General features: G+C 35.3%; 1 protein-coding gene across 1 annotated transcript in view; it reads right to left on the bottom strand.

Annotated features, from left to right (window-relative positions):
* agbl4 (AGBL carboxypeptidase 4) overlaps nucleotides 1-16,165 on the bottom strand; it is a 746,666-nt gene that overhangs the window by 325,586 nt on the left and 404,915 nt on the right. The window contains exon 5 of the mRNA XM_056463891.1: nucleotides 12,698-12,914. Within this exon, the coding sequence (XP_056319866.1) occupies nucleotides 12,698-12,914 (217 nt within the window). The remainder of the gene's footprint in view (nucleotides 1-12,697; nucleotides 12,915-16,165) is intronic.

Below are 16,165 nucleotides of genomic sequence, written 5' to 3'. Positions count from 1 at the left end.
TCTTGTGCCCAAAGGGTTTAAATTAGTAACAGGCCTTAAAAATACATCCAAATAAAAATCTTTCACATAATAGATTGGAGTTAAACTCTGTGACTCCCCAAATCAAGTGTACTAAACTCTGGTTCCTGGTTAATTAAAATGCCAATTTGTATTGCAGATCCTGCGATGTGACTATTGCAGGTTTGCACATTGCAATTTTGAAGCTGAAACGATATATTGTACAGCCCTAGCTCGAGTAACATCAGCAGGCGTAAATATATTCTGTCTGACAGAAAATACAATTATTCTGACCTGAGCTAATAGTGTTGGATCAACCAACTCACATTGCTTTTTTTTCCCTTCTTTGTTGACATTAAAGTCATCTGTTGTTGCTTGGCACTGTCTGAAACAATCATTTTAACTGCAATGCCTGCTTCTTAGAACCTTCACCAAGTGATTTTCAGATCATGAACGCAGATGAAACAGGATTAGAAACAGGATTTTGAAAAGTGGGGGCCAGTCCCACCTGTCCCAATTGGAAGTTACACCCATGTACATGTATCGGAACATCAAGCAAATTAAAAAGCAAGTATTTGAAGCATCTGGTATAAAGACAGACTAATCCAGTACACACTGAACAACACTCTAAAAAAGGGTTCTTTAGGCCCTGAATCTACCTGGTATTCAAGCGTTCAACTGCATTTCTTCTTATTTAGTCACACTCTACATCAGTGTGATGCACAAGGACTATTAAATGAAGGACCCATATTATGCGGCTTAAGATTCAACAGGGAAACAAATGAGTGAAAAACATGTGAATAGCAACTACAATTTTCAAGAAATATGGTTCTCTACACTTTCAAAACAGGGCTCTTTATGGAGCCTTATAAGAACTGGTTCAAAATATCACCAACATGTGGCGTTTGCACTATATAACAAACACATGCAAAATACTGGAGTGAACTTCCTGTTCCTGTTTGTGTACAGAACAATATTCTTTATGAATTCAAAACTGACACATTGTGATATTCTGGCATCCTGCACATTTGGTATTGGTTGTTAAAGTGACTAAATAATTGTTTTTTTTATTGATTTTAACTAAACTATTACCGACACAGTGTTTGTGTTTTGTCTATGTTTGAAAATATATTTTACAGAACAGGTTGCCATGTCCACTTATTATTAGCAATTTAGATTATGGCGATCATAAGAACGACATGTGTATGTTTCAAAAAGCTGGTATGTGGATTCAGTTGTAGTATTTTCAGACCATTTTTTTTCTTAAGATATATCATTAGAATTATGTCTGATTAACTTTATATGCTTATTTTGTATGGATTATTCAGTTCTACTGTTATCATAGGCTTTTTCTAATTTGGTGTTTTTTTTCTAAGTTGATCTGGCAACATTACTCTGTCAACAACCGTTCCCTGTGCTTTCTTGCACTGCACATATATAAGAGAGAGATATAACTCGGATACAAATCAGTTTTATTAAACAGTTATATTAATTAAAATAAGACATTATAGAGAGATTAACATATTTAGGAATAGAAATATAATACAGTTAAAATTAAATTAGTTATTGTAAAGAAATTACAAACTACACAATTTCAACTATTTATGTTTTTATGTTGCTCTTGATTTTTACATTTAATTAAAATCTGATTGAATATTTTCCGCAACATATTAATTTATTCTGTTTTACAAAACAGGTTGCCATGTCCACTTATTATTAGCAAAAAAACTGGTATGTGGATTCATCTGTTCAAGTGTTATCAGGGGATTATTTTTATTTGGTGTTTTTTTCTTGGATGATCTGGCAACATTACTCTGGCAACAACCATTCCTTGTGATTTCTTGCACTGCACATACTGTATACAAAAGAGAGAGATAATGCTGATACAAAGTGATGTTTGATAAACAAATTTCAGGAGGAGCATGCGCAGAAGTTTCAGTATCAAATACATCATTGACAATTATTCTATTATCCAATCAGTTCTTGACCAAACCCCTATATATACCAAAGCTGTCTTACCTGCAGCATCTTACGACTTTAGTATCCCTCCACCACCCCGTCACCTCACCTCTTAAGCATTACTATCCCGGGGGGAGCGTTCTGGGGCCGGGCTAGATACTTCGCTCGAATCCCTATTCCTCTTTGTTTCCTGATAAGAGGAATGACTCGAGTTTAGGTGTCTTCCCCGAGCTCAGAGCCCTCTCCCCGGACAGCGAGCCAAATACGCTTTATTCTGAAACTGTTGCAAGTGTGAACTCGTGAATTGAAATGCATCAACAACTGCTTGATTAGTTTGGTTCTGTGTACACACTATGTGCTAAAAGTTTTATATACATTATATGGTTGACAAGCTTGCATTATTTCAGGAGTTTCAGTAGTTGCTGAATGCAGTTGTTACTCCAGTAAATCACTGAATGTGTGTATAGAAAATGATTAAGAAGTACTAACAGCATGGCCAGGGAGTTCTGCAATTGTTACAAACCAAAGTACAACAATTTAATACCGCTTACAACAAATTTTCTTAAGATATGTCATTATAATTGTGTCTTAAATGTGCACGATTCTCCACGATATGCTTATTTTCTATACTTTGGATAAAAAACAAGCTGAAATGATTTAATCAGGGAATTTTACAAACTATTTGAATCATACTGTAATTTCAGAAGTGCAAAACCACACAAATAACGATTTCCTTACTGTCTGGGTGATATTCAAGAAATTCAGTGTTTGCAAAATAGAAGCTCTGAATTCACACAGATGAAAAACAATTACACTAACGAGGGGACAATTACCTTACAATTGGCCTCTATCTGTGAATCATTAAAATAACAGCCTCATTTTCTTTGTATTAATATTGGACTTTCATTTTTTTCCCCTTGCACAGACTACAAACATTAACAACATTAACTACATCCAGGCTTCTGTTGTTGTAGAGTGCTCAGCATAAAGCATAAATTATGAAAATTATTACTTTTATCTATTTCTCAGTAAATATAGCCAATATATTTTGTTGCATTTAAACAAAGCAGTCAAATCCATTCTTATTTAAGAACAGAATTTTAACACATTTCAATAAAGAAAATAACAACATTTTCTATTGTATTTTCAAATGGATATACACACATATATTTTATTAGTGTTAAGCATCCAAATAAAATTATTAATTTAAAAGAAATATCTGTGATACAACACCCATTCTTGTCTCACCCTGTATATGGCACTCAGAATTCAGTACAACAAGTCACCTGTGAGCGGGACCAGGCCTGGAGTCACGTGATGGCCGGGTGCCACTCCTGTCAGCTAAGAACTAATATCTATATACTAGTATATATATATATATAGAAGTATTTATTTAATTATTTATTTATTATACAGTATATATATATATATATATATATATATATATATATATATATATATATATATATATATATATATATAGGTATATATAAGTATTTATTTAGTTATTTATTTATTATACAGTATATATATATATATATATATATATATATATATATATATATATATACTGTATAATAAATAAAAAATTTTATAATTAGCTATAACTTTTTTTTCCTTAGTAAGCACTGAATTACATTTTTTAGTAGAAGAAAAAAAAAACATCTGTCATTGTAAAAATCAGATGATGCAGATGCAAAAGTGAATCTACAGTTGTAAAGGGAAATATGGAGAGACAGAGAGAGACGTGAAGTGAAGCAGAGAGTGCCGGTCAGGCCCTCAGGCTGGATTCTGTCTGTCTGCTTGTCTTTGAGTCTCCGCTCTTTGTTGCAGTAAGTGCTCTTGCTAGCCTGTCAGATCCACAACTGTTGCTCTGTCTCTTTCTCGTGCTACACATCTGGAGAAGGGCAGGCACTCAGAATTCAGCACAACAAGCCACCTGTGTGCGGGAGCAGGCCTGGAGTCACGTGATGGCTCTCTATTGAGATTGACGGGCTCTTTGCCAACGAAAACTGACTGAAGGTTGCTTGAGAGGAGAGGATGAAGCTAGGGAGCTCTGTCTAGACAGGCAGGTCATCTGAGTCATGGTAACTGAGCATCAACAAAGACCTCGAGGCCTTCGGTTTTTATGCAAAACAAACATACATGCCTAAATACTTTATCCCATACATTTCTTTTAATCTACAGAAGATCATGCTGCTTGAGGTCTGTATGACACACTGTACGCTTCAATAATTCACATCCATAAATGCAGATCTGAGTTTGAGTGATTTGAAATATTCAAATGGCTCCAGCGTTTCACGTTTGGATACGGATAATGGATCTGGATGCGCAACCTTCAAAACAGCTTCATTCTGCATTTGCTGATGCGAACTTGACGTTGGAAATGGGCAGCGGCAAACAGACGAGCTGACGGTAGAAGAAGCTTCTACGCATAATCATCCATCAAAGCGACTGTCAAAACGCGCTATGCTTCTCTGTCTTTCTAATGCTGTTAGAGGACTTTGATGACTAAAGATACAATAAACAGATGTGACGATTGCTGTTGAACATGACAGTTGTTGCAAGTCTGCATTTTGGTCCATATGAGAAGATTTGGATACTGTATGTGGAGTCGCTCAGATGAATTCATTATTATGAAGTGCTGAACAGAGATGATTGTGAATTACTGGTTGTTGTTTTGCAGATGTGAATGTAAAATGTTAACTAATTAGTGTTACAAACTAACTAACTAACATGATAACGATACACTATATCACTGCCTCTGGCAATGTCCTAATATACAAAAGTTTTGGAAAAAGATAATTGAATGTACAGTATGTCATAGATGTTTAACATTAAAATTCCTTTGAATGCCAAGCTCTGTATTCTCTGTATACTAAGGAACTTACAATTGGAAAGACAACCATTTTGAATTTTCATTTTCTTCAAGCTAGAAGGGCTATTGCATTATGCTGGAAACACATGGACTATATTGGACTGGAAAGACTTATTTCACCAAAGGCAAGCAAGGACTTTGACTATCTTTGGGAACCATATGATATTATGTAAATTGTGTGTTTGTAAACATGCATTTTTATTTTTTTACTGTATTATTGTTTTTGTTATTTTGTCGACATCTATTTTTCAATGTTTCAATTCATTATTTTCATTTATTATTTATTTTTTACTTATTTTATTTTATTAAGTAAAATATAGATCTTATTTTAGTTATGTCATTATTTTGACATGTCATTTGAATGTGTATATGTGTGTATGTATTTATATTTGTATATATACATATTTAAGAAGGGTGTGGATGTATGCTGTTGTGTAGGTTGCATTGTTTTGTAAGCCTAGTTGATGGGGGTGAAAAAAGGAACAAAATCAATAAACATATTTGGGGAAAAAACTAACTAACTAACTAACTAACTAACTAACTAACTAACTAACTAACTAACTAAATAAATAAATAAATAAATAAATAAATAAATAAAATGATAGAAAATTTAAGCAAATAATGCCCATTGAGATTAAGAACTAGCAGTAATGGTAAAGAAATAATTGAGAAGGCAAGACTACATGAAATTAGATGAAGTTAAGAATAAAATAAAATGAAATAAAATAAAATAAAATAAAATAAAATAAAAATAAAATAAAAAATAAATAAAAACATAAAATAAAATAAATAAAATATATATATATATATATATATATATATATATATTAAAATAAATAAAATAACAAAAAAAATTAAACGAGAAAAATATTCTATTCCCAAAATTAATGTAAAAGAAGTTTACCTAAAATGAAAATGAAAAATATCATTACACAGGGCTGCTATAATATAAATGACACTAAACACATTTAGTAAATACAAAAAAAAATCCCTGATCTAAGGCAGCAAGAAGCATTTTTAAGTATCTGAATAATTTTTGGGGCTACTGGGCCTCTCTTGTCATTTCATTAGCATGTACAGTGCCTTTGTATAATTCATATACAAGATATAATGTTAGATATAAAGCTAGAATGAAGGGATGGATACTGGATGAGGGAGAAAAAAAGTGAGGGAGGGACATTCAAAAAGAACAAGAGAGAGTGAGCGTGAACGTATTTGTATGCACGGGCATAGGGGCATTTTATGGCCTTATTTGTCTTTTTATGTCCTCTGTTCTTGGGTATGTGGCAGTACAACACTCTTAATGACCTGCAGAGATGGAGGAGAGAGGGAAAGAGAGAGGGGGAATGGAGAAAAAGAGAGCGGGATGAGGCTACAACAGCTTGGACTGCAGTAGTAAAACACTCTCTGGTGTAACACACAGACGTGATGTACTTAAACAGAGGCTCTGCGAGGGGGAACTTAAAGCGCGCACACACCCTCACACGTGCTATAGGTAAAGCACCAGAGAACAAGCCAGGATTCAGTGTAATACTGGGATTACTTCTCTCATATCTTTCACTTTCAATGAGGCAAGTAAATGCGAACAGCGTTCCACAAAAAGAGCCGTCTAGTTCATCTCAATTACCTCTTTTGCTCTGTTAATGCTTCGCCTCAGAGGGTCAAACACATTTTTTTTAGAAATATGCTAGCTGGTGAGGTTTAGATGAGCAAAATTGTTTGCGTTTATATTTTGCGAGATGAATTCAATAGAGTGACATACACATAATTAGTGTCCAAACAGCATGATAAGTGCACATACAAGACTTTTTCGTGTTTTAAATAGCGCAAAGGCTAGTAAATTGATTCAATTCAATTCAAGTTTATTTGTTTAGCAGTACAATAATAAAATAAGGTTACTAGTTACCACAGCTTTATTAGTTTACCTAATTAACTGTCAGGATTCTGCCACTTCAGTCTTATTAATTCTTGTTTTGGTGGCAGATTCCAGACACTAGTATGTGGTGCTTGGCTCGAGTTTTCTAGGGTCGAGCACTCAAATTTCCTGTCTGTCTTCACTTTTGTATGAGCGCCATCTTGGCTGTGCTTGGGCCGTGCATGATGAGGGCACGTGAGGTCCGAGCGTGCTAGGGATGCGCGCTCTCATCCTGATGTGTGTTGTTTTGTCTGCGGAATTCTGTTCTATTCTCAAGATCTAGTTGGTCTAGTGGTCTATCGGTCTAGTTGGTTTCGGTTTCGATCGTCACTGGAATTGGAACATGGTAAGTGTTTTCATTTGTCCTGTGCTCTTTTCTTACTTACAGTCTTTTTTGGTGTGGTGTTTAGCATGTGGTTCATGTGCTTTAGTGTTGTGTTTCATGTGAACATCCGGTTAATAAGCTCCTGTCTGTAACCCACCCTTTGAGACCCGTGTTGTAAACACATTATTAGTTTATTCAGTTCACCTGTTTGTTTGTTAATTATTTCTCCTTATAGTCTCCTTATGTCTGCTGTTCTGTGCCAGTTCGTCATCGTTCTTACCGTCGAGTCATGTCCAGTCCAGTCTAGTTTGTCTTTTTAGTTATGTTTTTCTCCCCTCGGGTTGTTTTTGTTTTCTTTTTGATTTATTTTATAATTAATAAATACCCATTTTAGTTCCTGCCCTAGGATCCTCATCCTTCCCTTTCCTGAACCGTGACATTAACTATAACTAATAGCTTTTAGCAGTTAAAGTTATTATATTAACCTGCAATTATATAGCATATAGGTAATGTCCATGTGTACAGGTTTAATTAAGTGTATTTGTATATTAAGTGTGGGTGTTGTCCTCAAAGACTTTGATGGTTGGCATCATCTATACACTATTCTTTGATCCCATTAAACTAAAATAAACTAAAATATCAATCACTCACTCTCCTTAAGTCCTGCATTATTAGGGGTTTCTACAGCAGAATGAACCGCCAATTATTCTGGCATTTGTTTTACTGTCAGATGCCCTTTCTCATTCCACAAAAAAAAAAAGATCTAGTGCTGCACGCATACAAACAATAAACAAAGAAGGCTTTAGTGCACTTTCACAGTATGCCTCTCTCACCACAGAGGGATTCACTTCTGTAAATACGTCTGATGATCTGGTAATCTATATAATTTGTAATTAAAGAAATGGGAGGACATTACACCCAGCTTCTTTGTGTTTCCCCTTCCCGCTTAGTTTTATGACTTCCGTTTTTTGTTCTTGCTCATTTCATTTGTAGCTAAACAGCCAATCAGAGTTCTCTCTTTCACCAACTGTCTTGTGCCAATTCTCCTTGCTGAATTGGACAACCTCCCACTAAAGTGAGCCGACAAATGTGGAACTTACCAAACAAAGTAGCCTGACAAACTAGGTAATCACACACACATATATTTTGGGACTGTCTTGCATTTTAGCAAGGGGTAAAGATTGAAATAATGAATATTATGCAGTTAGATCTACTTTTTACTCCCTTGTTTTCATTCTTGAAGGAATACCACAGGATGCATACAATAAAAACCAGAGATATGTCCTACAAATAGTGCAAGAAAGACTATAACAATAAATTGGATGAAGACACACCCTCAAACAATAGCACAGTGGATAGAAAAACTTGAATCCATGTATAGAATTTAATATATGGCTTCAATTTAATTGGATATTTCTAAACAAAGATGGGCACCTGTTAATATGTATCTGAACATGGCAACAGGACATAGTATTTCCAGCTGTATCCTTTGAAATTTAAAATGATGTTCAGTTGAATTATTAGTCCCCCTTTGAATTTTTTATTTATTTTTTTTATATTTCCCAAAGGATGTTTAACTGAGCAAGGAAATTTTCACAATATGTCTGATAATATTTTTCCTTCTGGAGAAAGTCTTATTTGTTTTATTTCGGCTAGAATAAAAGCAGTTTTAAATTTTTTAAACACCATTTTAAGGTCAAAATTATTGGCCCTTTTAAACTACATATATTTTCAATAGTCTACAGAACAAACCATCGTTATACAATAACTTGCCTGATTTCCCTAACCTGCCTAATTAACGTAATTAACCCAGTTAAGCCTTTAAATGTCACTTTAAGCTGTATAGAAGTGTCTTGAAAAATATTTAGTCAAATATTATTTACTGTCATCATGGTAAAGCTAAAATAAATCCAATAGTATCTGGATGCAGCCTTTAAGATGCAAGCTGATCACTCAGCAACGCAATGTCAGACACAATGCACTCAATGGAATGAGTGACGTCACTGGGAGGTAGGGTTAGGGGTGAGGTTAGGTGAGCCCTTTAAAAAGCCTTGGATGCAGCACAGATTGCACTGCACCAGGTCTGCATCCAGACCCCTCTTAATAAATCAGTTATTAGAAATTAGTTATTAAAACAATTATGTTTAGAAATGTGTTGAAAAAATCTTTGTTAAACAGAAATTAGGGAAAAATAAACATTCAGGGGGGATAATAATTATGACTTCAACTGTAAGCTTTTTTCGTAATTATTTTTTATTTACAGCTAGTGTTACTTGCTTTTTTTTTTTTTTTTTTTTTGAATTACCGCTGCTGTCACTGAATGTTTTGTTCTGTAAAATGTTTTAATGTATAAAAAAAAAAGAAGAAAAAAAACTAGCCTGACAGATGCTCACAGATGAGCCAACACTGCCATCTTGGTGTGTCCTGGCTTTTAATGAGCCCTCAACCCATACTTAAAATGTTGAATCAAATCCCGCTTTAAATGCTATGAGTTCAAGAGAAGAAGGACTATACTGGTGCCATGACCCAGAGGGGGGGTGAGTGCAATTAAGGCTAGCTGGTAAGAGCTGTCCTGATGAAACCAACACAGTCTCACAGCAATTCGTAACTTTTGATTTAGTGGCTAATTTGTATGAATTCGTATGATCTCATTGGTACAATTTAGTACAATTTGCTTATCCCCCAATGACCATTGGGTTTAGGGCGGGGTTGGGTGCCACATTAATTTTTGTGCAACTGAATTCATACGAATTAGCTACTTAACTGACAAAACATAAAATAGTTTTATTTCCTCGTGAAATCAGGCTGCATAAAACTTACTCCGCTGGCCTCAAGGGGCTCTTCAGTGACTGACACTAGGGGCTATGGCCTTTAGCCTCCTTAATAGCATGCCTGACTCTCATGCTGAAAATCCACTTCCATGACTGAATCCCACTGTAGTAGTGTGAATAAAACTGGAAGGGTCACCCTGGTGCTGTGACCCAGATCCGAGTGAGGTTTAGGGTGATGTGTGTAACCAAGGCCAGTTTGTAAGAGCTGTTCAGGTAAAGCTTACTCCCCTGGCTTCAAGAGTGACATTACAGGCAGTGATCATTGGCATACTTGTTAGTGCACCCACCTCTCATGAGAGGCTTAATGTAGTGTGTAAATGTTTATAGCGCATTTTTTGTGTATGGCCATAGACCCAAAGCGCTTCACAATCATGAGGGGGGTCTCTCCAAATCACCATCAGCACAGGACAATGGCGGCAGTGCACTCGCCATATCACCAGATATAGGGGGAGTGGATAGATAGTGATAGAGCCAATTCGGTGGATGGGGATGATTTATGAGGCCAGGATGGGTAAGGGCTGAAGAAGAGGGTTTTGGCCAGGACACCTGGGGTTACACCCCTACTCTTTATGAGAAGTGCCATGGGAGTTTTAATGACCACAGAGAGTCAGGACCTCAGTTTAACATCTCATCCAAAAGACGGCGCTCACTGACAGTATAGTGTCCCCTTCACTTTACTGGGGCATTAGGATTAGACAAGAAAATAGACAAGGTGATGAGAAAAGACTCAATGGCACAGGCTGAATAAAATAAATAGATAAAAAAAATAAGGTGGTAAGAAAAGACCCAATGACACGGGCTGGACAAAACAAAACAAAACAAAACAAAACAAAACAAAACAAAACAAAACAAAACAAAACAAAACAAAACAAAACAAAACAAAACAAAACAAAACAAAACAAAACAAAACAAAACAAAACAAAACAAAACAAAACAAAACAAAACAAAACAAAATAAACACATTAAGGGGCCGATCACACCGAACGCACTTTTTTGTTTATGTCACTAGACAACAACTAAATCAGCTGGGTATTGTGCACGAGGGTTGCTGTTGATATTGTTATAATTTTAATATTTAATAATATTGTGATATTCAAGATTTGTGAAGTCATACATCTCTGCATAACTCAAAACAGCAACCACTAGTCTCTCCTCCATCTTTAAAAGTCTCCAAAGTCGTCTTGACAACACAAAAGGGGGTCGCACACTGGATGCGCTGCTCAGCAACGTGCCATGCAGCGCCACACATTTTAGAACTCTAAACATAAGTTGTGTCTCATTCAGAGGCTGCATCCTCCGAAGGTTGCATTCGAAGTGCGCTGCGTCATCGCGTCGCGACGAAGGCTGTCTCATTTAAAAAAAAAATTCGACACACAGCCTCAAACGCAGCCTCCAAATGCGTCCTTCGTTTCCCAGGTAATGAAGGACACAACCGGTAAATCCTTCGCGGCCTCGAATGTCCCAAGATTCATTGCGCGCTGATAACGGTAGGCCGCTTTTTAAAAGAAAACTCTGGTTTAAATGTATGAATTAGGTTTGTTTTACGTGGATATGTAAACACATGTTAAAAAAAAAAAAAGTGATTTTATAGGCAGTTTACATGCTTATGTGTACATGTATGGATCAAAGGAATTATATTTACAGCTTTTAAAAACCTTGTTTTGCCTTTAGATCGCTTACAATAAGTTTTAAAATCACTTTGAAAAAAAGTCCTTACAAATTTTATTACCGCTTATTAACAGCAGCTGTTACGGTTGCTAGGTGATGAGATCTGTCTTCTGTAGGCTAGACTGTCTCATTTCAAAGCGCTCAGTACGGCCTGTGTGGACTTCGAAGGACTCACCTTTAAAGTCTGCATCCTTCGGAGGATGCAGACTTTGAAATGAGACACAGCTATAGATTTCTATCAGGGTATACACACACACACTTCACTTTACTGGGGCATTTGGATGAGCGCCCCCTGCTGGCCTCACTAACACTACTCACCAACAGCAACCTAGTTTTCCCATGTGGTCTCCCATCAAGGTACTGACCAGGCTCAGACCTGCTTAGCTTCAGTGAGTAACTGGTTTTGGGCTGCAGGGTGATATGGCTCTGGCTACATTGGGGCAAATCCTAATTGGAGCAGCGTGAGTACAATTGGATGGGTTACACTTATAATATCTTCAATTACGAACAGTGCCACCTGTTGCTTACGTTGTGCAGCAGCAGTTCCTAGTAATAGTGACCAAAATCCCAAATAGTTTTTCAGTCTGAGAGGAAATGCTCTAGTCCACACACATAATCTTGCACACTCTTAAACCTGTATTTAAATTCTAGCATTGCTTTTAACATATAGTTTTGCCATTTATCCAGCACTGATATATTTGCCCTTTCAAATCCCATTTCACGTGAAACTGATTTCTTTTTTTTCCATTGACACCATATTTCTTATCAATAAATGTCCTTTCATCAGTGGCTTCCCGTGCCTGGCTCTCCTTGACGAACGTGAAAGTGATGAAGGCCCTAAAAGAGGGCTTTAATCTCTCGAGCATTCCTAATGAGTTTTCCTCTACAATTATTTGATAAGAGCGCAGACGGGACTGTAGGCAGTGTGAATGATCCAGTACCTGTGTGTGCACACACACCGTCATGCATCCTCAAAGACACTTACATGCGTGCGCCCCCTTAAAGAAAATAAGACTGCCGTGCACAGCAGATAGAGGAAGATGCTAACATAATAAAAAATGACAGAAACACCTGAAAAAGCAGGCGCTAAAACACATGCGGTGTACAAACATGCATTGACTAACCACACTGAGGCCCAGCTGTTCTCGCTGCAGGTAATCGAGGTTTCTGCGCTCCAGGCTGGCCAGGTAATGCTGCAGACGCGAATAAGTGTAGGGGTAGCAGTATGCAAACTGATAAACATCATCCTCACGGTCGAAACAGAAGGCGAAAGACATCACGTAGTTCCTCCGATGATCAGGGCAGCGGTAGTAATACACATTCTTGGCTGGAAGTCTTTGCCTGTGAGAAAGAAGGAAAGGAAAACAATGATAATAAGATGTGCTCTGTTTGCATTCTCAACAACTATCCATTGGTTAATGTGATGTCGTTATGAGAAATCAAAAGTTTGAGTTCATAATCTTTAATCATCAGGTCTCGTTTTATGTAAGCAAGGCTGCATATGTAGAGTAGGAAACTAATATTAATCAGCCATAGCATCAAACATCAAAATTCAATCAACAACTGCATTATCTTCTGTGTAATGTTCTGTTTTACTTGGAAATTTCTTTCATGATTGATGACCGAAGTTCAATGAGTTGCAAATGCAAAAGTCAAGTGAAAATAAAACAAAGAGCGGAGAAAAAGCTCAAGAGGTGAAGAAAAGAATAAAAAAATATATAAATAAATAAATAAATAGACAAGGTGATGAGAAAAGACAAAATAAAATAAAATAAAATAAAATAAAATAAAATAAAATAAAATAAAATAAAATAAAATAAAATAAAATAAAATAAAATAAAATAAAATAAAATAAAATAAAGTAAAATAAAATAAAATAAAATATATAAGGTGATACAAAAATACCCGATGACACAGGCTGAAAAAAAAAAAAAAAATAATAATATAGAATAAAATTTAATTAAATTAAAAAATTAAATAAAACTAAATAAAACAATAAAATAAAAGAAAGATAAGATGATAAGAAAAGACCCGATGACACAGGATAAATAAAATAAAAAAAAATAATAAAAAATAAAATAAAATAGAATAAAATTTAATTTAATAAATAAAATAATAAAATAAAATAAAATAAAATAAAGATAGATAGATAAGGTGATAAGAAAATACCCAATGACATGGGCTGAATAAAATCTTAAAATAATTTTTAAAAATGATCATAAAATAAAATAAAATAAAATAAAATAAAATAAAATAAAATAAAATAAAATAAAATAAAATAAAATAAAATAAAATAAAATAAAATAAAATAAAATAAAATAAAATAAAACAGATACAGTGATACAAAAATACCAGATGACACGGGTTGAATAAAATAAAATGAAAAATAAATAAATAAAATAAAATATAATAAAATAAAAAAATGTAATAAAACAAAATATAATAATAAAATAAAAAATAGATATGATAAGAAAAGACCCAATGACACAGGATGAATAAAAAAAAAATAAATAAAATAGAATAGAATAAATTAATAAAATAAAATAAAAATAAATTTTTTAAAAAAAAAAAAATAGAAAAGGTGATAAGAAAATACCCAATGACACGGGCTGAATAAAATGATAAAAAAAATTTTGAAAATCTATAAAAAAATAAAAATAAAATAAAAGAAAATAAAAGAAAAAAATAAAATAAAATAAACATAAAATAAAATGAATATGCAGCCCAATAATAGAAAAGTGAAGAATATATTCAGCTATGACTACAGATTACACAATGCTCTGTTGTTTTAAATGTGCTATATAAATGAATAAATGAAATGAACTAGGTTTGAAACAACAGGAATAATAGCACATCACTAGTGCTAGTTTTTTGTTTGTTTGTTTTTTAAGTGTTTTGTCACAAACAGCTCCAGATCTGAAAACTTGTGCTGCAAAAGTACAAAATAAAAAGAATAATGAAAAAAAAAACTTTATAATTAGAAGACTGCATGTAAAACTTTGAAAGGTTGAGCCCAACCCTCTCCTAAAACAACAGAAACACAGGGGCCGATCACACCGAACACTTTTCGGTTCTGAAAATGCACGTGCACCACACTGCTTTTTTTTGTTGTACGCTTTTTATGTCGCTAGACAACAACTGAATCTGTTTAACTGTATTCTCGCTAGTGAAGCGTTTAGTTTTTCCACTTACAACGTCCGCCGTGGCGCACATCGTATTTTTCCGTCTTTAAAATAGCAAAAGTGGATTCGGACACGCCCTTAATGCTTTTGCGCCCTGCGCTTTGGACTTTGCAGCTATAGTGAAAACTGGGCCCAAGATGAGACTGAAGCTTATATTTACGATGTTTTCTATGTAATTGTGGTTCACAGTACGAATGTGCATGACAACTCGCACCTTTTGCAGCACTTCGCACATCAGCACAGCAACGGTTTCAACTTTTACACAGTGTGGCACTCAATGTCAGTTACACACTAGTGGACCAATCAGTACAACTCGGAGGCAGGACAAGTGTTGCAAGCTTCTGTGTTGCAAGTTGACATAACAATGGCAACATGGCGGAGCTCTGAGCTTTGTAAATCACGTTTACAGTTTGACAGTTTGGTATGAACACATATATCATTATACTGCTAATACAGATAATATAGCCTTGTTTTGCCTTTGCTTTTAAACCTGTCGTTCATTATATTCATTTATATACTGTAGACTCTGGGTTGTAGCTAAAGGTCATCTGCTGCATAAAATATATGCTGGAATAGTTGGCAGTTCATTCCGCTGTGGCAACCTCTGAAATAGAGACTAAGCTGAAGGAAAATGAATGAAGGACTGAGATTAGAAGTCTGATCAGTCATCCACATCAGCATTCACTGCTGTTCAGCGGTCTCTCTCTCTCTCTCTCTTAAAAAAATAGCCCATCTAGAATCAAGGTAAACACAAGCAGCAAACTGTAAACAATGAGAATTTCTGCAGTGCACAGTGAGCAGGGTGAACAATGAAAGCAATGTTATTTGCATATAAAATGATATACTGTGCTGTTAATCAGTTTTATGTGGAGCCGCTGAAAGTAAATCTGCACATCTGCAGAAAGAGAGAGAGAGGAAGAGAGAGAGAGAGAGAGAGAGAGAGAGAGAGAGAGAGAGAGAGAGAGAGAGAGAAAAAGAGCAAACAGCAGTGAAGGACAGGCAAAGAACACAGGACTGAAGGCAATGGAGGGAATAACAGAGGAGAAGATGAGAAAGAGAGGAAGATCAGACTGACTGTGGGACAGAGAGAGAGATCAGATGGAGATGCTATCAGTATGGACAGAAGCTTCCACACGGCCAGACTGATAAGAGAGAGGAAACAGCTCTCTGAATTCAGCCTCCAGTTCTTCCAGAATACTCTTTTCTGCTGAAGAACTCGCATACACACTGTACACAACTGATGGAGGACTGGGGGAGTTTCTTTGTTTGAACGATTGACAGTTATAAACACACAGCTGTTCCCTTATCTTCAGTCAACCATGCACATAAATACAGACAAACACAGAGATGTATACGGTGCAAGTCAAAATCATGAGGGTATACTGAAAAACTAAATCCTGTTTAAAGCTG

This window comes from Danio aesculapii, chromosome 8, assembly GCF_903798145.1.
Source record: "Danio aesculapii chromosome 8, fDanAes4.1, whole genome shotgun sequence".
NCBI classification, from domain to species: Eukaryota; Metazoa; Chordata; class Actinopteri; order Cypriniformes; family Danionidae; genus Danio; species Danio aesculapii.
This window is presented reverse-complemented; position numbering and strand designations above follow the sequence as displayed.